We start from the raw sequence: 20,037 nt of genomic DNA, 5'->3' as shown, positions 1-20,037 counted from the left end.
CATAAAATGTTCTGCGTTGGCCGGGAATCGAACCCGGGTCAACTGCTTGGAAGGCAGCTATGCTAACCACTATACCACCAACGCATGTTGCGAAAGACTGTACTTTGTGATTATATCACTGATATATCAACCATGTCACTAATTTATGTGTTTTTATTTCGTGCTTATATTTGAATAAGAACGCCTTAGAATGCGTCGTAACGTGGAGGAACAGAGTCAGTTGTACGGTGTAACACACCCCAAAACTCGTACCCGCTAGATGGCGATATTTTCTCATTACGCTGTACCCACAACGCTTCGGCCGTCGACTGATGAGCCGTATTTATTATATCTTTCAAACCTGCGAAACAAAATTCAGTTGCATGCTGTTTTAGCACCGCGGCTTTGCTTTGCTTGTTTTGTACGAACACACAGACCAACAAAGCAGCAAATCAGACACGTGGTTTTCCACGGTATAATTTGATTAAAAAATTTCAAAGGTAGAATTCTCTTCGTACAAAATGCGATTTGGCCTTCATCCTCTGCCTTAATAGCTGGTGAAGCCGGCAGGTTTATTTTTCTATCAAAAATCAAAACAAAAAAAAAGTATCAGTTAATTTAATGATGAAGGCCAAAGTCAAGTTTAATTGTTTACTTGTAAGGCACAAAAAACACTTTAATTATGACTACTCATAGATTAGTGTATAACAGCCTCTCAGGCGATAGTTCAGAAAATGTGTGACCACAAGACAGATTTTGGCAGCTTCTGTCAATATTTAAATACTACTGTTATTTTTGAAAAAAGGCATTTATAGTCAGGCCATAGCAACAATCGGGGCAGTACTGTACCGTACAGCCTGCATGCATTCCTGGAAATCACAATAACTATCTTGTCCATTGCTCCTTTTGCTGGCAATTGTACACGTGGACTGAAGACCAACAGACGGTGTGTTTTCAGGTTTTATTATAAAAGTGGATGTTTATGTTTACAGTAAACAACAGTAAGAAAATAAAAACAACAGAATGACGTCAGGGTGGGGAAGGTCAATGGACAGACACGGGGCTGATGGAGGGGGTGAAGGGTTAACCATGGTAAGGGGGAGGGCGGGGGTTTACTATCTTCTGGTGTGACATTTTAACATCTGATGACCACGCACTCACACACTCAGAGCCACACACACGCACTCTGTTCTGTGTGTGTTTCAGAAGCAAATCTCAGGTCACTGGACTTCAACCACACAAAATCTGAAAGATAATTCTTTAATTATCAATTCAAGTGCTGTTATTGATTACTTAGTTCAGTGCGGGATCAGTCTGGTCTGGAGAGGGAGCCCTACAGTCCACAGGACGGTCCTGTGATCCACAGGGACCACAGCATGATGGTTCTAGACCCACATGGTTCCTATGGGATGTTTCCATTTGGCCATTGATAAGTTTCTTTATTATGAAAAGCAGAAAGCTTCCTCCTTTGATGTTACTCGCACTCTGACCTCACATGTGCTCCAATTCACCATCACCCCTCCCTGTACTGGTGTCTGACATAAAGCCCCGCCCCCAGACCAATCAACTTCCTGACCTCTGGAACACACACATGCACACACACACTTAACACACACACACGTTTCTCTCTCGTTCAGCTGCAGATCGTCCCATCTACTCATCGTCTTCCTCATCATCGTCGTCATCCTCTCCTTCATCCTCCTCCTCCTCCACTCCCTGAGCTGAGGAGCCCGGGTCCCTGGCGGTGTATGTGCCACCGCCACGATACGCCACCATGTCCTGTCATTCAAACACAACACAGGGATAAGGTGATGATAGCAGACACATGGTGCCGGCCACTGGTGTGGTCTCCATGGCAATAGAGTCTCACCCGGTCATATTTCTCTCGTAGCTTCTGGGCCTTCTCCTCATAGGGCTGCTTCTCTGATTGGGACAGTTTGCTCCACATCTCTCCCAGCTTCTTGGCACAGTCCCCTATGGACAGACCAGGGTACTGCTGCTTCACGCTTGGGCGGTACTCGCTGCAGAATACGAAGAACGCAGACCTGCAACCATACACAGTGTCACACATACATTCTGATCCAGGTTAACCGTGTGGTACCACTCTGTGTAGCCGCTGACTCACGGTGGCCTCTTGGGGGCGTTGGGGTCTTTCCTCTTGCGACCCCTCTTTCCAAAGCCCTTGGGGGGGACATAGTTGCTCATCTCACGGTTGTAGCGCACCTTGTCGGCCTTGGCCATGTCCTCAAAACATTTCTTATCGCCAGCAGTCAGAGCCTAAAACCACAGAGAGAGACTCATGGTGAACGGTCAATGATTGGGAGAAACTAATTGCAAATCTGATGTTAGTCAGGATATGGGGCTGATACATATGCTACTGCAACCACCCTCTTTTGCACCAAATGCAGGGGAAATTATTGGTAGTGAGGAGGTTGAATGGTTATTGGTGAAACCTAACCCTAAATTGACCTTTAACACAACACCATTGTCATGTCTTTGGGTTCTGACTGCTCACCTTCCATCTCTCAGAGCACTTCTTGGAAAACTCAGCGAAGTTGACTGACTGCTCTGGGTTCTTCTTGCGGTGTTCCTCTCGACACGTCTGAACAAAGAAGGCATATGCCGACGTCTTCCCCTTCGGCTTGTTGACGTCTTTACGCATCATGGTGGCGGCCTGTCAGAGACATCACAGTGTTGACACATCTAGAGACACCTGGCATGACACTCTGATATATCATCCTGTCATACAGAATCATTCAACTGATAAGTATAAAAATGACAAAAACGTATAGATTTTTATTGTAGTTATTGTACATTAAAGCAAAGAACAATAATTTTTTTAAATGTCTGTATTAAATATTGTATTTTGACAAAAAGAAAAAAATAGCACTTTGGAATGACCATGCAACCTAAATGTGCCAGCAGGATCTATATGGGGTTAAGAACGTACTAATAAACCTTTAATGTCGTTTATCTGTGTATCAGTGATGGTAGCTGTGTAGTAAAAACATCTGAGGCTCTGTGAAAACAACAAAGGGGGCGGACTTGGGATCCATTTTCTCAGCCGGAGGGCCCGGAGGCCCATCAGCCCAGACAGGAGCCACTTCGGCTGGTCACCCCTGCGGGGCCGAGGTGCCTTCACTAAGCACGGGTGAATGGGTGCCTTGGGAACCGTTGTGATAAACGCAGTCCAGTCGTACCATTCTACCGTGGATGTGTCCTGACCGCTGCGGTTAGCCTAGCTGTGCTAACAGTTAGCCACGACAGAACAATGGACCACCATTTGCTTCCCGCCCTCTGCGGAGCTACCCGCCCCATCCCCCTCCGCTAGCGGCAGGCTAACTATCCAGCAAACACATTTTTAAAAGCACTTTGATCCGCCGCCTGGGAACAAAGCGCCGTTGCACTCCCCTTAACCATCCACTCCCTGTCGCTGGGCTGTTTGCAACCAAAATGGGCGTGTGTGTGTGTGTGTGTGTGTGTGTGTGTGTGCGCGCAATGGCTATGTGGCGTCAACTCAGCAGCACCTACGCATTTTGAACTGGGGGCTCCGGGAACGCTACCAGAGTTCAGTCAGCCTTGTATGGTCCGGACAAGACTTACGTACTGGCACTGACACTCCATTAGAGTGTTCGATTTTTGAAAACGTCACGTCCACACTGATCCGACTGATGCATCGGCAGAGTGAAAGCAGCCTGATGAACAGATGTGTTCACCGCATCACGGTGTCTATCAGCGGCCATTTTATCCTTTTTTCCCCCGAGTAACGGTTCTTTTATGAGCACCCCGCACCTCAGAGGGAAAAATAAGCAGCCACTATCTGAGTGCTAGCCGCAGCGGGTTCATGAGGCAAGCCGTGCCGGCGGGGAAAACCCCCCCAGTTTAGGGTACTCACTCTTAAGGAGGGCCGGCGGCAGGCGGAGCAGAGTCGGGACCAGGTTCAGGTTCTCGGCTCCTTATTGTTGTTTGGTGGTTGAAGCAACGACTGGAGACGTTGGTTCACTTTCAAACTGGGTCGAGCTCTAGTGCGACACCGCCCCCCAGCAACGCCCCCGTTGGTTGTTTTCATTCAGGGGGGCGGGGACATGCAAGCAACGGCTCCGCCCCCAACGCAGCGTCGACCAGGCGGGAATTCTATATCATTCGAAGGCGGGGTTTAACTCTGTCCGCGCCGCTGATTGGTCTAAATTATTGCATATTATTTTAAGTAGCCAATCAGTGGACGACAGGGGCGCGGTGAAAGACAGCAGAAGAGGGGAAGGATGAAGATGGAGACTCATTCTGTGGTCGTTGTTTGTCTATAGTGATGTACCACTGCCGTGTTGTAATATAATAAACTGTCTGAAAATCTCGTCACATTTCCACGCTTTTACATCACCGCGAACAGGTATATCCACTAGTAGTGGTTTCACGAATAATAATTATTATGCATTCAGGTTGGGACTCATTTGTCTAAAAAAGAAGCCCTGGGAAAAAAAAGCCCTGCTCTCAGATTTTAACCAGTCCGACCAACCATTTTCTTTTTTTCTTTTTTTTTTTTTAATAAAGCAATTAGAAAATTGCTTCAACAACCCTGTCATTTGCATAGAGAGCCAGCGATCAAGTGAAAATCAATTTGGGCAAGTGGGAAGATAAACTATATATCGATAAAGAGAAAAAAAAGTCAACTTGTAATAGTCGATAAATTATAGATATACATATATTTATAAATAAGTGCATATTTAGTCCACCATAGATATGATCTCAACGTGTATCTGTTACATTAACTGAACAATAAAAACGGGATTCATTCATTTTCCTATATTGTAGTGAGAGTGAGAGGGTTTATCTGATACACCCAGTGCGATGGATAAGAGATCCAGCTGTTAGTTTCCACCAATAAAACGCTCGTTTCGACTGATCTTGACGTCAGATCAGGCATGGGCAAACTGAGGCCTGGGGGCCAAATGCGGCCCATTAACCTTTTTATCCAGTCCACCGACCTTGAAGAAATTAGATTAATAGTTGTTTTAACAGTAATTTCAATAAAGAGCTACATGCAGTGGAACTTCAAAGACATATGTTTTTTGGAACGCTTTTGTTAAATTTCAATTGGCATTAAAGCACTTGTTTTCTACACATCCAATGACATTTTTTTGATTCACTCCTATGAGGTGGGTCACCAAAACACTCCATCCATCTTCACCTGCTCCGGACCCTTTGTCAAGTTTAGAACCCAGCAGTCAAAAAGTTTTCCCATGCCCGCGTTAGACGGTTGTGCCTACCTCTTCTCGGGCCGCTTACGGGACGGCTGCGAGAGGCTTTGAGCTCGGCCGGATGCCGTAGTTTACCCGGAAGTCGCCTTTGAAGGCAGACAGCGGGAGTGTGTCGCTGCCTGGGGTCCGCAGGGTGACGGCAGAACTACTGTGGCCATGGCCGAACAACTTTTCTTGGAACACTTCAAACCAAGCGGGGAAGCCGTTAGTACCGTCCCGAACTACTCTGCAATTCGATGAACGCTCTTTACCGATCAACCCGGGTCGCTGCTTGTCGAGTCACCTGTTAACGGACTGTCATTTGTCTTGTGCAGGAGTCCAGCTGGTTGATGGATGCTTTCAACTTCGTCTCCCAAAACCTCTGTCCAGTGTTACCTGAATCCCCCGTTGACCGTGAATCAGGTAATCACTTTCTGTATCTGGACAACTTAGTGTGATTGTCCAAAGATACTATGTTTACATACTGAGAGTGATTCTGTGCTACTGTGAAGCCGTCAGAGCTGATGTCATTCATTGTGTTTCAGGTGTCCCCACCCATCAGTTGAGTTTGTCTGTGGTGGAGAAGATACAGGAGAAGATGTGTGTCAAACACACCTTGCCTGTCAGTTACAAGTGAGACATACACTCAGATCTAATGATAATAATAATACATTTTATTTAAAAGCACTTTTCATTAGCACATCCCAAAGTGCTACAAATAAAAACACAATAAAGGAAACGGTGTGAATCAACACAATTAAAACTTAATCACAACTCAGAGACGGAGGAGAGGCGGCCAAACAAACAAACACGAGCGTACTCTCCTCTCATTGATCTTTAATACACAAAAGCCTTTCTAAAAGAAAGTTCTCGGGCCTGTTTTAAAAGAGTGAAGATTCTGTTGAGTCCTCAGCTGGGCGGGGAGACCTTCCTCTGGCGTGGTGCAGCTGAGAGAAAGGCTCGGTCCCCCATCGTGGAGAGTCTGGTTTTCGGGACTAGGAAGAGTAGGCGGATCTGAGGGAGCGGGTGGATGTTTGTGGAGTGATAAGTTCTTGTAGATATGTACCGTAGGTGCATGTCCAGTGATGCATTTGTGAGTGAGCAGCAGGGGTTTTGCAGGGAGCCACTAGCCAGTGCAGTGTGCGTACAGTCGTAGAGTTATGTGTTTATGTTTTGGGGCTTCTTCTTCCTTTCTGCTCCCTCACATTTTTTCCATCTCTTTGCATGTGATTAACAGGCGTTGATTACCAGGTGTGTGCCTGCTCCTCATCTATATCTACCACCCCTGTTGTCACCTCACAGTGTGACTTGACAAAAGGCAGAGACAGGCCGAAATGAAAAGTGTGGTGGTTTTCTCTTTTTTTCTTCTTGTGTTACGTGCCACCACCAGCACCTGCAAGTGTCTACGATGTTTTCAGGCGCTCATCAGGAACCTGGCAGTGCTGTTGTGGATATATTGTAGCTTCTGGATGTTTTTGCCAGGAATCCCGAAAAAGAGTCCGTTACAATAGTCCGGCCTTGAAGAAATGCATTTGCATTTTTCTGCATCTTGTGCGGTTAAAGTGGGGCGAAGTTTGAAGATGTTTTGGAGGTGATAGAACGATGTTTCACACAGTTGTTTCACGTGGTTGTTTCACGTGGTTGTTGAGGGTGAGGTGGTGGTCAAACTGAACCCCCAGAGTTTTGACTGAGTGAGATAGAGAGATGACCTGGGTGTCACTGAGAGATCTTCCTCCTACCTCCACCACTCTGGACCCTCCTATCGTCTAAGCACCATGGAGAGCAGAGCTGTCCCAACTCTGGAACGCTCTCCCATCAGACATCTGTGACTATGTTTGTTTTAATTTCATGTAATTATTTATTACTTACTCTTTTCTATGTGTAGCTTTTAATTGTAGCTTTATTGCATTTTTCTGACTCTGAAAGTGTCTTTGGGTGTTCAGAAAGGTGCTTATAAATAAAATGTATCATTGTTATTATTATTACACACACATTCATGCACACTTTGATTTGTATTAGCGCTCTCTGCTATATATGTGATACTGGTGCTTGCAGGTTTGTCTCTGCCGCTGAGCTGCTCTCCCTGCAGCACCTGCCCTGCGTCAGCAACCTGTCCTGGAGCACCAGTCAGCATCGAGCATGGGCGAAGGAGGTGGGGCTCACACTACCAGACCACCAGACTTTGTCACGCGTCAGCCTGCTGCTGATTGGCTGCCTGAAAGCGGGTCCGGGCGGTGAGTGGCAGCTGATGGACGCCAGTGGCGCCGTGAGTTGTCAGGTAAAGCGTGAAATCATGATACGTGTGTGTTTGAACGTTGCGATCTTTGACTTGTCATGATGCTGCTGGATCACCGACCAGAGAGATGACCTCTGTCTGTCTGTCTGTCCGTCTGTCTGTCTGTCTGTCCGTCCAGTTCCTGTCTCCATCCCCCTTGTGGCTTAATTGTCCCGTCTTCCTGCCCCATTGGAACTACATCCCCTACAATTCAGCGGGTCCAGACCAGGACAGCAGTGCAGGCCATGTGGAGGTGATTGGTTATCCTGTGCTGCTCTGTGCGTCTCCTGAGCAGGCACTGTCATCTGATCTTGGAAGAGAGCCAGAGCCTTGCAGAGCAGTTGGAGTCAGAGAGACTGTGGGTCTGCTCCGCAACAGGCAAGTCACCTGGGCCATGATAACTAGAGACTAAAGATAGGGGTTATAAAACGGGTACATATACAGCAATAAATAAAATGTGACAATTAGAAGTAGAAACTGAAGTTTTGGAGTGCCAATAACTGCGATGTCAAAAATATCAACACAAATAGGAATAATCATATAAATATAAATATAAAAGACAGAGCAATTAAGAAAAAAAACCTAAAGAAGAAAAAAACATAAAAGAAAGCAGAACCAATTGAGTGGAGTCCAAAACAGAACCATAGGGGTTTTTTATCACTCTACCTGGTGTCTGACCTGAAAGTTGTAATAAAGTGAATCCAGATTTTCCAGTAATTTTCACACCTTTCTTGTTCAAGCCTTAGAATGAGAGTTAGCTTCTCTATTATAAACAGCGGTGGGCCATGCGTTTCACACCGAGGCCATCAGTGACGTCATATTTAGTCCACCCTAAATTAATACACCTCATAATGTCCTCAAAATAACACTATGGTTTGAGAATCTATAGAGAATCACACTTACACATTACACCACCTTCATGTAGGCGACCTGGTCAAGCTAAATGTAGTTTCCAGACCATTTAAATCATAATTAAGATAATTAAGTAACTAAGGCCACTGATACTGTCAAAACTTAGAAATAAAATTTTATTTTAACTTATCCAATAAACTGTGCATTGTCACCAGTATGTACGAGAGGCCAACAAGAAGATAACAAAACAAACTGAACTATTAAATTATTAAACAATTGAAATGTTTTTGCAGCTGCTGTGCCAAAGTGCCATGGTAATTACAATTTACGTTGCAGATGATTCCACAAGTAAACCTCCATCTTCTCCTTCAGTCATCGTGGGTTCGCCGTGGTGGCAACTGGATCTCTGGGTTGAGTTCAGTCTTAAAGGTTCTCAGGGCTCATCCAGTCACAGGGCAGTACGTTTGAAGTTCAGCGTGGGACCAGCTAGCTGGCCTTGTCATCGCATATTTGAGATCGGATTGGCTATCGCAACTAACTGAGGTCCCTTCACTTACAGCGGACAAGGGCCTGCTAAGCCCATTCCACTGGCCTAAGGCAGATTTCATAGATCCTGGCAACACCAGCTAGCTGAAATATGATTGGACCAAAACTTTTACTATAATATGTGACAATGGAATCAACGCAACCAAGTGGATATTATATGATGTGAAAAGAACAGACTATGGAGAATAACTTTATTATCATATTTATGGGAAAGCGCACTCTTCTAAGTGTGGTTGTGCCAGCAGAGGAGGCCTAGCGGGACTTGACGGCCTTGATCCAGTTCTCCAGACCATTTCCTCTCTGACTTTTTAAAATCCACTGCATGTCAACTGTATGCCTGCCTGTGTGCGTCCCTCAGGACACCCAGACAACGTTTTTCTGTCTGTGGTCGCGTGGGTTCAGTCTGTCCCCTGCTGGTGGTGGCTGGAACATCCTTCTTCTGTTTCTCACTGACGGATGACGTCCACAGTCTTCCGATCCTCGTCAAGGTAGGAGACTTGATCCGCGGTCACGAGACCATAATCACCTACGTGTTGACTGACGCTGACGTCGCGTGAGGACTCTTGTCCCCATCAGTTGTCGTCATTGCCGTGCTGACTGATCAGCTGAGGTTTTGTTCGTCTATCTGCAGGACCGCAGCAAATTGTGGTGGGCTCAGTGTGCGTTTTTGGGGCGGCACGTTTGCGTGACGGCGCTGCGTGCGTGCGTCCTGCAAGGCTGGCAGGGGAAAAACATCCTGTGTGCGACCGACAGCTCTGAGATGCACACCGAGCACACGCACACGCATGACACACGTGCCGACTCTGAGCCAGACACGCCCGCTTCTCTGACAACGGCACACATCGCTGATGACAACGACGACTCCGATGAAAGCCAGCCTGACATTGTCATCGACCAATCAGCTGTTGGGACCAAAAGGTCCAAAGTCATCAGTTACCAGGTGAACTGCAGTTATCGCTTTGCTGATATTGGCTGCCCCACACAGTCATGATAAACCCGTAAAACTCCTTCCGACAGGGAATCGTCACGGAGGTGGTGAGCGAGGGGGCGGGGCTGTATGTGATTGACAGGAGGATCAGTCTTTGTCTGGCCTATCAGCCGTCTCTGAGACGCAAACTGAGAGTGGGCGACACAGTGGAGGTGAGTTGCAGTCGTTGCAGAGTCTCCTGGGTTTCACACAGAAAGAAAAAATAGAAATATGCATGCAGGTTGCTTGTTGAGTAGGAATATAGTCCACATTAATAAGTTAGAAAATAAGAAATACAATATTAAAGCTGTGTTTAATAAAGTAAAGTTTATAAAACGTGTAACAGTCCTTTATTTTGTCAACTCGTCAGGTCAGTCACGTCCACTTCCTCTACCGGCCTTGTCCCGACTTTCTTCCGGTCGTGCTCTGCACCTGCCTCCGGTCCAACCTGAGGGTCACTGCCTTCAGCAGGGTGGGGGCCTCCACTCTGGACCCCCGCTGCCCCGCCGATGGTGCACTCACTCGCTTGTTGCTCGAGAAAAACCTGGGTGTTGCAGAGTACCTGTGGAGTTGCCACCTGAGCTCGCAGCTGTCACGCAGGTAAGCAAAAAAGCCAGCACCACTAAAACTGCAGCACCTTGACGTCACATTGTCATCCTCTGACCTCTGACCTGCGCTCCACTGTTCTCTCCAACTGTGGCCTCTTTCATTATTTGTTATTATGCATTTACTTTTTTTTTATTGATATTACGCTCTCAGCCCACTTCTATCTGACTGAATACACAGCTGACTGTCTTTTTTACTGTCTGTGTACTGCGTGTAACTACAAAAGCAAAGCTTCAACATAACATCTGTCTGAAGTTTCACGGTATTTAGCTCTTTATTGAAATGACAATTAAAACACTGAAAAAAATGATGAAATACAGATATTTTATGACATACTTACTATTGATATAATTTCTTCAAGTTCGGTTCCCCCGGGCCATAGTTTGCCAGATCTGTTTGTCTGTCTGTCTGTTCACTTCACTGCATCATGAAGATCTGGTATTCTGGAGCATTGCGCTGAGGTGCCATAACTATACGTGGAGCACACAGTTGTGTGAATCTCTCTCTCTCTCTCTCTCTCTCGCTCTCTCTATCTCTCTCTCTCTCTCTCTCTCCACGTTGTGTATTGCTGCGTCCCCTGCAGCCTCATCCCCAGTGTGTTGAAGCGGCAGCAGTGTGTGTGCCTGTTGTCCTGGAAGCTGCTGGAGTCTGTGTGGGGACGACGAAGGGAAGCAGCGCGCAGAGACATCTACTCGGAGATGTTGGACGAATCCCACACGTGTCCTCTGACTCTGGTGCGTGCCGTGCCGTGCCGTGCCGTGCCGTGCCGTGCCGCCCTCGACGCTCCGTGGCGAGCCTCTAGTGTCTCCAGTTCAAACTATTCTGTTTCTTCACAGTACAGCGTCGACTCCTCGGTGCCTCGGCACGTCAGTGTTGCAGAGCTCAGTCGGTCCCTGCTGTCCGACGGCTGGTCCGTCTCTCTGAGTTCTCTGCTGCCCCCTGGTGGACCCGGCCTGACCAGTGCCGAGATCAACTCCGCGTTGTCCTGGTCCTGCAAGACCGTGTCCTCGGACCCCTCCAACGGAGGCAGCCTTGGGTGAGCACTGACCCGGGCACCACTGCGCCGCAGGGGTCATTCAGAGGCGAGCTTGCCCAGAGTGTGTTTTTTTCTTTTGTCTCACAGGCAGCGCCCCGTGCTGTTGGTTGGCGTGCTGGTGCTTCCACCACAGACGTCTGAGCAAAGCGTGCAGCTGAGAGACGGGACGGGAGCCGTGGCCTGTGTCCTCACTGAAAGAGACCAGCGGGGGGAACAAAGTGCGGTGTTCAACGCGGCTTGGATAGGTACTGCAGCACACTGGGCAACATAAATGGTTGAAGCACTTTGCAAGCATGCAGTACATTCAGCATCATCTGGATAAGCAGCTCCTGAGGAGATCACCCACAGTACCATGCAGTCTGTGCACATGTGTTTCAGGTTGTCTGGTGTGTGTCCAGAAGTTCACCATGACAACAGAGAGGTGCATCCAGTCAGACTTCCCCTCGTACCAACACCTGGAGCAGGACAAGTACATCACGCACAAGAACTGCAGGTGAACAAACGCTTGTTTGTCCTCGTCTTTGTGAGGTCGACCACTGACTTCTGTTCATCCCCCCTTCCCCCTTCCCTTCATACTTCCACCTACAAGTTTAACCCTCGCAGTGAAGTTTATCGATAAAGACAAAAGCCCTGTTCGCACGGGATTAGCTTTACCTGGAGACCTCTCCAGGTCTGTGTGTCTTTTGCTGCATTCACATGGGATAAGTCAAGTCTGTATTTTACTCTATTTTACTGACATTAAGACCCGGATATGATGTCAATGCGGTGCGTTACGTTAGCGGTCATGGCAACTGTAAATAAAATGTCAAAGCAGCAACGTGACTTCTGAACCGTGTGCAGTTGTTGTCGGGATAACGGGGCGTCAGCAGCCATTTGGAAGATAGACAAATGTTTCTTACCGCATGCTGCTATGCAAAGCAGCCCTCTCATTATCTTCCACTCTTTTGATTGAACAGAGCTTGCTCTTTCTTCCAATGGGTTTCCAGTATCAATACTGAGTGTATTTGCTCCTAAAACTCTTGTCAAAACTGCCACCATTTTTCCTCCCGCACAGCCTCCATTTTTCAACTGGAGAAGAAGTAGAAAAGCTGCGCAATAAAAACAAAAAATACACCCCAATCACTGAGATCACAGACGTGATTATTACAAATTACCAGAGGTCACCAAGTAGTGCTAATCCCGTGCGAATAGGACTAAAGCCATGTTTACAAAAACATACAGATTCACCCTTGTCCTCCGATGTCATTGGTGTTTGTTTGTGATGCAGAATTTACCTGCAGTTTTCTTTGGACCACGTCCACATCCTGAGTCCCTCCGCTGCCATGGCGACACTCGTGGGTCTGAAGGCGGAGAAGTCAGGTGGCGGGCTCACGGGGAGGAAAAGGAGAGAGGAAGAAGGAGAGGATGGCAGTGCACCTGCAGAGAGGAAGAGGAGAAGACGGGAGGAGGAAGACTCCGTCACTGCGGCTCCTGCGACGGCCGGCCCGGCGTGCCGCCGACCCTGCGTCTCCGTCATCATCAGGGTGGAGCAGAAGGAGGGAGTTGCTTGGAGGAACACAGGGGCGGAGCGGAGAGAAGGGGAGGCGGGGCTCACACTTTACTTCTCTGCCAGAGCGGCTGTGATTGGTCCAGTGGTCACTTGGGAGCAAGATCCAAAGAACCGACCGATGACGGACAAAGAAGTGCGGCCTCAGGATGAGGTGAGGAAGTGAGGAAGTGGCCTTGTGTGTCTACTGTGTCCCAGCTTGCCCCAGTGTCACGCAGCTCTTTCTCCAGGTCCAGCTGTTCTGCCTGCTGTTCGTGGGTGCGTCCGCTCGCTGGTCTGCTGTACTCCAGCCGGGCTTCTTCTACAGACTCATCGCTGCCGACACCCAGGTAGACGCCTCCTGCCTCTGAATCACATCCATCCCTCAGATCAGGTCCACACCTCCTTTGTGGAATTGCAGTCAGGACAGCTCAAGAAATCAAGCCACAGCTGCTTCTCAATAACTGGAGGAAACCACTGTGTGTGTGTGTGTGTGTGTGTGTGTGTGTGTGTGTGTGTGTGTGTGTGTGTGTGTGTGTGTGTGTGTGTCACTCAGGATGCCAGCGTCCTGACCGACACTGGAGTTTGTGCGCAGGCTGGTGTGGAGCTGCACGTAGAGCGCTCCCTGCAGGTCCGACCTGATTGGAGATTCCACACCCTGACGCTCCCCCTGCTGCTTCCTGTGCACAAACAGGTGACGCAGGCAAAACACACACACACACACGCATCAAATCAAATGCAGTCATGTCGAGCACACGTCCACAAATGGTTCAAACATACAGCTGCAGGGACACTCAAAACGCAAGTATAGCGTCTGTCTGTCTGTCTGTCTGTCTGTCTGTCTGTCTGAAAAACCGGGGGTTAAAGTGTCGCTTAAGATAAAGCTGCCTGGATCACAATTCCTTCCGTGGCCTCTGTTCTACATCTCATGTCCGATCTTGAGGCTTTCATGCCAGAATGTGGCATCTCCCTCTGCTGAGGCTTAAACTCACAGCCACAGATGCCCAGGCCCGTCTTCCATCTCGCTGCTCTAAATGGTAAGTGACCACTCCAGTGTCACTTTACACATTCTCCTGAGCCAGTCACCAGGGTGCCAGACGGCACCGTGCATGCAAAAGCTAATTACAAATGTCTGTATCAAAATAAATCTGTTTTTAACAATAATTAACTTGCTCCGAATGAGAAAAAACCCTGATGCTTGAAATGATGTTTTTGCATTGATTCACATGAGAGCAAAATTCAAAACAAAGACAGAAATTCAGTTTTTGAGATAAAGGTCTGGTATTTGCCACACATCATCTACATGACATTTTATTCATGAACACTGAAAATTTATTCAACAGCAGTTTGCGTGTATGCAACGTACACTGTCGTTTACATCAAGCATCTCAATTTTGGATCAATACTTGGTGCTGGACGCTCTCAAGAGGCTCTGCTGCTGGCTTTCAACATCTGCACTCGGTTTAAATGTACAAAACTTTTATTTTCAGTATTCGGGCTCCATTTAGTGAAAATTTAGATGGCCGTCAGATGCGTAGGTGATTTGTTATGAATTTTCACATTTTTAAACTTCAGGCGCTCACTGTAGTGCCACCATCAGACCTGTTGGTTCTCGACCTTCTGGCAAAGTTTGGTGGTTTTTCATGCAGGGGACTACAGAGACATTCTAAACACACTACATACAGGTCAAATATGTCCGCTGACAATTTCAACAGAGCCATAGACAAATAGCCTCTCTCTCTGTGCAACCCCTCAGGCTCTCTCACCCAAAGTCCTGACTGTTTCTGAGGTGCTGAACTGCAGGTATTTTGATTATTATTTGAACATGGATTCAGTGACTGGGTCCATACGTTGACGCGTGTCTGTGTTCCTCAGCTCGGACCTGGTGTGTTTTCAGGCTCTCCTGTGTGAAAGAACCAATCTGACTGACAGGACTGGAGAAAAAAACACTGGTACAGTGAATGACTGCAAGAAGTATATTGGCCTTAAAATCTGATTTTCTGAGCAAAAACAGAACAACATCTTTTGTTGATTACTGGTAAAAATAAATAAATAAATATTGACACCAATGATGAAAGAAAACCCGGAATTGAATGTATTACAATTATTAAAGAAACACTATTAAAGGTCCAGCGTGTAAAATGTTTAAGGAAGCCATATTTACTGTCAGGTGCGCTTCCTTCAACAATGGCAACACAAGATTGCAGCTAACCAGGAGCAAGAGCCTTGCTCTGTGTATATTCTTAAATATATATGAGAACCTATGGGTAGGAAAGACCAAATGACTTTTATACACTTTTATTAATGTATCTGTGGGCAGTATGTTAAGCTTTTGCCAGTGTATAAATCATAAATCAAGCAAAATTTTACACACTGGACCTTTAAAATATGAATGTGATACTATTGATATGTGTTCTATTTGCATGAGAATATAAACCATTTTTTTTCTTAAATGCCATACCATACCATACCATAATGAAGTTCATTCAGAAAAAGAAATGGCCCACGGTTTTTGTCCATCATGTGACCATCTAGAGCTTCAGTCATCTCAGGGTCAACACACACACACACACACACACACACACTCTCTCAGACAGCTGTTTGCTTATTGTGCAGGTGTGCGTCTCACTGTGGGTGACCAAAGTGGGAGGAGACTCCAGGTGTACATGGACTTGAGCCACACCCCCTACCCACTGGGCCTCGTACCTGGCAACACGCTGCTGTTTTCTGCTTTTCAGAGGAGATTGTCCAGGTACCACATACACACACCCATAGGAGACAGTAGTTTATGAGCGAAACACAGCATTGAATTTTTTTTAGCAGGCTTCCCTTGATGAGGTGGCCATGTGTCCTGGGGTGAAGCCACACCTTCACCCCAGGACAGCTGCCATAGGTTCCAGCAGCAGCAGCACCACCTCGAGTTCAGGGAGGCAGTGAAAATAGATAGAATTAGAATGCCTTTATTAATCCCACATTGGGGACATTTGCATAATTACAGTTATTAATACATTAATACTATATTATATATTATATATTAATATATTAATAACTAGAGATATATATATTAACAATATAGTTCAAAGAGAAGATAAATTATATTAATTAATAAGAAATAAGATGTAATTCTATTGTAAGAAAAGGACAAAAAACAAGATCTTATGGACAGTTATTATATTATTATTATATACACATAGTATTAGAATAAGATAAGAATAAGATATAAGATAGATTGTGAAATGTAAGTAGTTGATAAAATGTTTTATTGGATGGTTTTATTATTGGATGGACGGATGTGATGTGTGTTTTCTGCATATATTCATTTTCATGTGTCAATCACATCTGTGTGTGTGTGTGTGTGTGTGTGTGTGTGTCAGGGCAGGAAGTGTGTACTGCAGGTTTCTTCCTGTCAGCTCGGCCTCCGTCCTCTCGGTGGGAGACCTGCGGTGAGTGAGCGTCTCTACACTCCTCCGCTGGCCGCCGTCGAGCGAGTCGCTCGCCTGCTGCTGACGACCCCAATGTCTTCTGTGCTCCAGCTGTGCCCCGTCTCCCGCAGCCCCCATGATGCACCTGGGCCGGTGGGAGGGAAGCAGCGTGGGTCAGGTCAAAGGTCACGTGGTGTGTTTCCTGTCCCTGCAGCTACAGTGGAGCTGCTCTATGTGCGGGAGTGTCTTCAAGCAGGTGTGCTGCAGTCTCTGATTGGCTATTGATCAGGTCCATTCGGTCTCACTCAAGAGTGACAATAGCACAACACTGACAGCCCCCCTCAGTAGTCTCACACATGCACCCAACCCCCGGCAGCCACACACGCCTTCTCAGACATGCGCGCGCACACACACACACTCACACAGACATCCATCCTTTCACGAAGATGCACTTTATCCGCATTGCAACGTCACTGTGTGAATTTCTTCATTTCATTCTGTTAATACAGACATGTTTTATATTCTATTCCTGTTTATATTTAAAAAGCAACCTGCATGCATATTTCTATTTTTTCTCACATACACTCACAAGACTCACATAATGACAAAATAAGATCTTGAGTCTTGACACTAAGTGTCTGTGTCTGTCCCTCGGTGTCAGTCGTGCTCCAGTTGTCAGTGTCTCTCCACGTCGGCCATCTTCCAGCCTAAAGCAAAGTGAGTGAGAGGCCGTTTGAATGATTTGCTGCTAATTATTATGCTGCTGGTGTGTGTCTGTGTGTGTGTGTATACTCACACTCGGCCGGTGTGTGTCAATCAGGGTGGTGATCAACGACGGCACAGGTGAGGCTCACGTCCTGGTCTCGGGCGCCATGGTTCGTCCTCTCCTGGGATTGGCTGACAGTCAGTGGGAGGGGCTTCAGAGAGCCATCAAGGTCAAGGGTCACCTGGAGGTTAAGCCCTGGGATCGGAGCCTGGTAAGTGCCACTTTCTGGCAGGCGTTGTGTGTGTGTGTGTGTGTGTGTGTGTGTGTGTGTGTGTGTGTGTGTGTGTGTGTGTGTGTGTGTGTGTGTGTGTGTGTGTGTGTGTGTGTGTGTGTGTGTGGATGCAGCGATTCTGATACTAGTATCATAGTAATAATGCTAATGGGTTAGGTTGATATAGTGCTTTTCTAGGCACTCAGAGCACTCAACATTGAAGCCATTATTCATTCACACCATGTTCACACTGGTGGTGGTGGTGAGCCACATGTGTAGCCACAGCGTGGCAGCCAATCTGCACCAAACAGACAAACAACAACAAACTCCTCTGACCACCAACCAACATTCACACGAGCTTAAGTTAAGTGTCTTGCCCGAGGGCACAACAACAGACTAGGATGGAGCGGGATTTGAACTGCCGACCTCACGACCTACAGTCGCCCTAGTGTCGGGTTTCGGTACTGATAGAAAATACCTGCCGATACTTGACACCAATATGACACTTTTGTTAAATTTGTGTTTGTACTGCAGTGAAACTTTTGACAGTCGCCCTGTTCTAGAAAAAACTAGAAAATTGTTCAAATAGCAGAACAAAAAAAATAATAATTTAAGTAGTTCTGTAATGTGTAATTGCCTAATTAGGTACTCAATGTCTGTATGGGCGAGTACTGAAATGCACATACTTCTAATCTGCTTGTTGCATAAAAAAGTGGTATTGGTGAATTCCTAGTGTGTGTGTGTGTGTGTGTGTGCGTGTGTGTGTTTCAGGCGTGCCGCTCTGACGAGCCTCTCCTCCACTTCCTGCTGAGCGTGTTCAGTGGCGAGGTCGTGTGCCGCCAGCTCCTGCTCACTTGCCGCAACCTTGACCGCCAGAGATCGGAGGGTATGCAGATCAGCCCTGCTGCTGCCTGTCCCGTTGTAACGTTGCTCGTGTGCTGCCAAAGACTTTCCTTAGGGCCCGACTTCCTGAAGGTTCGCATGTGGGAAACGGCGCACAAGCGTCATCAGAAGCACTGTGATGGAAGCGCTGTGACAGCCGACCTACCGAGGGTTGCGACCGTCACACGGGCAAAATAACACACCGAGTCCCCTCAGCGCTTTTGGCCTCGTGAATATGTCGGGCTGTTTCAACCGGACGGTCTAGCAGTTACGCATGCAATCTTTGTATATCGCCCGCAAACACACAAACCGACAATGCAGTGTAATGCACCGACTGTCTGGAACTTTTTTGATTTTGTCGTGCATGTCACAATGACCGTAAAGGTCTATTAATAATTCTGTTATTATGCAAGACGTCCCTTCTATAAGCGTGCGCAAACAGTCTATATTATCCCCTTGTTGTGTGAAAAGTTAAAGTCCTGCTTTCCTTAACTTTTTCCTGTGAAACTTCTCCCTCAGAGATGAAGAGGTTCACTCGAGGAGACCGAGACTTCATGACCAGGATGAAACGTCCTCTGCAGCTCACCTGTCTGTCGCTCACCTGTCTGTCAGCGCCTGGGTGACTCTCAGCTGAACCCCCACCTGCATCCTGTTCACCACGAGGTGCATTTATTTTGAAAGCCACTTTGTTCAACTCCTTTTAGTTCATTGTAAATATTCTGTTTGTCATTTATTGTCTGTATTATATTTGCTTTATTTAAAGAGTCTGTATTAAAGATGGCCCACCGGGTGGAGACGTGATGGCGCTCTGTGCTTTACTCATCTAAAGTGCTAAGATTTTGTGTTGTTGCAGCTTCATGTGTGATTTGTTGACACCAAGTCAGCCGCCTTCACGGTGCGCATGACAGTTGCACAATGCAGAACGGCAGGATTCTGTATTGACTGAATTAAATTCATGGAGGCGGAGCTCCGCAACAGCAAGTCAGGTGACCGGAGGGAGAGAGGGTCAGACTGACGGCTGAAGATTAGACGGGTGAGTGATGATGATGAGCTCATCTTTCAACTGAGTCCTGAGTATAAACAGCTTGTAACTGATCAATGAGGGGTCCTGTTCTTATAGCAGGTACTCAAGACAATCAAATCTTGGAACAAATGTCACCTTAGAGATAAGACAAAGGTGCCTGCTGAGTTTGAGCGTCGGGTTCATTTGCTAAATGCCGATGGCTGCTGTCGTGGGGAGAAAGATCAGCAGGTATCAGAGGCTTGAAACCTTGAAACAGTTTGGCTCTGCAACACAGGGGTCGTGCACTGAAGTGCAACCTCAGCTTTATTGGTTGCACGGTTGGCAAACCATGACGAGAGGGATGAATCCACAGCGTTGGCAAACTGACCACGATCGATCACACAACCACCAGTGGGGTTCTGTACGGCAGCTGATCTTCTGATGGGGCTGGAATCACAGAGAATGTGGACCTTTCAATGAGAGGGTCCCCTTCAAAGGCTGTAAGTCTGACCTGTCCCGGGAGACTCTTTCACGCCTTAACGCTCATCTGAGGATAAGGGCCATGTCATCCGCTGCATCCTCCACAATGCACTGTTTTGTAACAAATTAGAAGTGAATGTAATAAATCCATCCATTAATCTTCTATGCAGACTTCCTCCTGCACTGAGCGGTGCGGGGGTCTGTTGGAGCCTATCCCAACAGTGGCAGGGTGAAGGCAGGGTGACACCCTGGA

The 20,037-nt window shown here is 47.0% G+C and overlaps 2 protein-coding genes and 1 non-coding gene across 7 annotated transcripts; 1 reads left to right on the top strand and 2 right to left on the bottom strand.

Annotated features, from left to right (window-relative positions):
- Nucleotides 1-12: 12 nt before the first annotated feature.
- trnag-ucc (transfer RNA glycine (anticodon UCC)) lies at nt 13-84 on the bottom strand. The gene has a single exon. It is a non-coding gene; the product is annotated as a tRNA-Gly (tRNA).
- Nucleotides 85-926: 842 nt separating this feature from the next.
- Nucleotides 927-4,006, bottom strand: hmgb2b (high mobility group box 2b). 2 transcript variants are annotated; one of them, XM_076035224.1, is made up of 5 exons: nt 3,875-4,006; nt 2,495-2,653; nt 2,105-2,256; nt 1,850-2,024; nt 927-1,758 (listed from the first exon to the last, which is right to left on the bottom strand). In XM_076035224.1, the coding sequence occupies exons 2-5, from the start codon at nt 2,642-2,644 to the stop codon at nt 1,633-1,635; spliced, it is 603 nt and encodes a 200-aa protein (XP_075891339.1). In that variant the 5' UTR covers nt 2,645-2,653; nt 3,875-4,006; the 3' UTR covers nt 927-1,632. The 2 variants fall into 2 exon arrangements, with proteins under 2 accessions (XP_075891339.1, XP_075891338.1); XM_076035223.1 differs by lacking the exon at nt 3,875-4,006 and adding an exon at nt 3,180-3,197.
- Nucleotides 4,007-4,500: 494 nt separating this feature from the next.
- On the top strand, nt 4,501-19,715 carry ctc1 (CTS telomere maintenance complex component 1). 4 transcript variants are annotated; one of them, XM_076035215.1, is made up of 26 exons: nt 4,501-5,438; nt 5,549-5,636; nt 5,759-5,846; nt 7,269-7,491; nt 7,628-7,866; nt 9,245-9,374; nt 9,518-9,826; nt 9,904-10,026; nt 10,224-10,453; nt 11,043-11,193; nt 11,296-11,495; nt 11,583-11,740; nt 11,874-11,988; nt 12,763-13,195; nt 13,260-13,370; nt 13,577-13,714; nt 14,777-14,823; nt 14,896-14,972; nt 15,637-15,772; nt 16,395-16,463; nt 16,554-16,698; nt 17,104-17,159; nt 17,263-17,419; nt 18,191-18,305; nt 18,821-18,964; nt 19,155-19,715. In XM_076035215.1, exons 1-25 carry the CDS (start codon nt 5,391-5,393, stop codon nt 18,922-18,924), a joined length of 3,690 nt encoding a protein of 1,229 aa, XP_075891330.1. In that variant the 5' UTR covers nt 4,501-5,390; the 3' UTR covers nt 18,925-18,964; nt 19,155-19,715. The 4 variants fall into 4 exon arrangements, with proteins under 4 accessions (XP_075891330.1, XP_075891329.1, XP_075891328.1 ...); XM_076035214.1 differs by lacking the exon at nt 19,155-19,715 and adding an exon at nt 19,065-19,102; XM_076035213.1 differs by lacking the exon at nt 19,155-19,715 and having other exon boundaries at nt 4,502-5,438; nt 18,821-19,102.
- Nucleotides 19,716-20,037: the final 322 nt, after the last annotated feature.

Source organism: Nelusetta ayraudi, unplaced genomic scaffold (genome assembly GCF_046127955.1).
Source record: "Nelusetta ayraudi isolate G7.1 ecotype Tasmania unplaced genomic scaffold, CSIRO-AGI_Nayr_v1 ptg000042l, whole genome shotgun sequence".
Classification (NCBI taxonomy): domain Eukaryota; kingdom Metazoa; phylum Chordata; class Actinopteri; order Tetraodontiformes; family Monacanthidae; genus Nelusetta; species Nelusetta ayraudi.
Note: the sequence above shows the minus strand (reverse complement) of the source record. Positions and strands in the feature narration are given on the sequence as shown.

What these genes read in the sequence shown, in the direction of transcription:
- hmgb2b (XM_076035223.1), bottom strand. An exon ending in AGTGCTCTGAGAGATGGAAG is followed by an intron (nt 2,257 to 2,494) that starts GTGAGCAGTCAG and finishes CTGTGGTTTTAG; the next exon opens with GCTCTGACTGCTGGCGATAA. An exon ending in AACGCCCCCAAGAGGCCACC is followed by an intron (nt 2,025 to 2,104) that starts GTGAGTCAGCGG and finishes GTATGGTTGCAG; the next exon opens with GTCTGCGTTCTTCGTATTCT.
- ctc1 (XM_076035215.1), top strand. Translation starts at nt 5,391, where the DNA reads ATGGCCGAACAACTTTTCTTGGAACACTTCAAACCAAGCGGGGAAGCC. An exon ending in AGCTCGCAGCTGTCACGCAG is followed by an intron (nt 10,454 to 11,042) that starts GTAAGCAAAAAA and finishes CGTCCCCTGCAG; the next exon opens with CCTCATCCCCAGTGTGTTGA. An exon ending in GACTGGAGAAAAAAACACTG is followed by an intron (nt 14,973 to 15,636) that starts GTACAGTGAATG and finishes CTTATTGTGCAG; the next exon opens with GTGTGCGTCTCACTGTGGGT.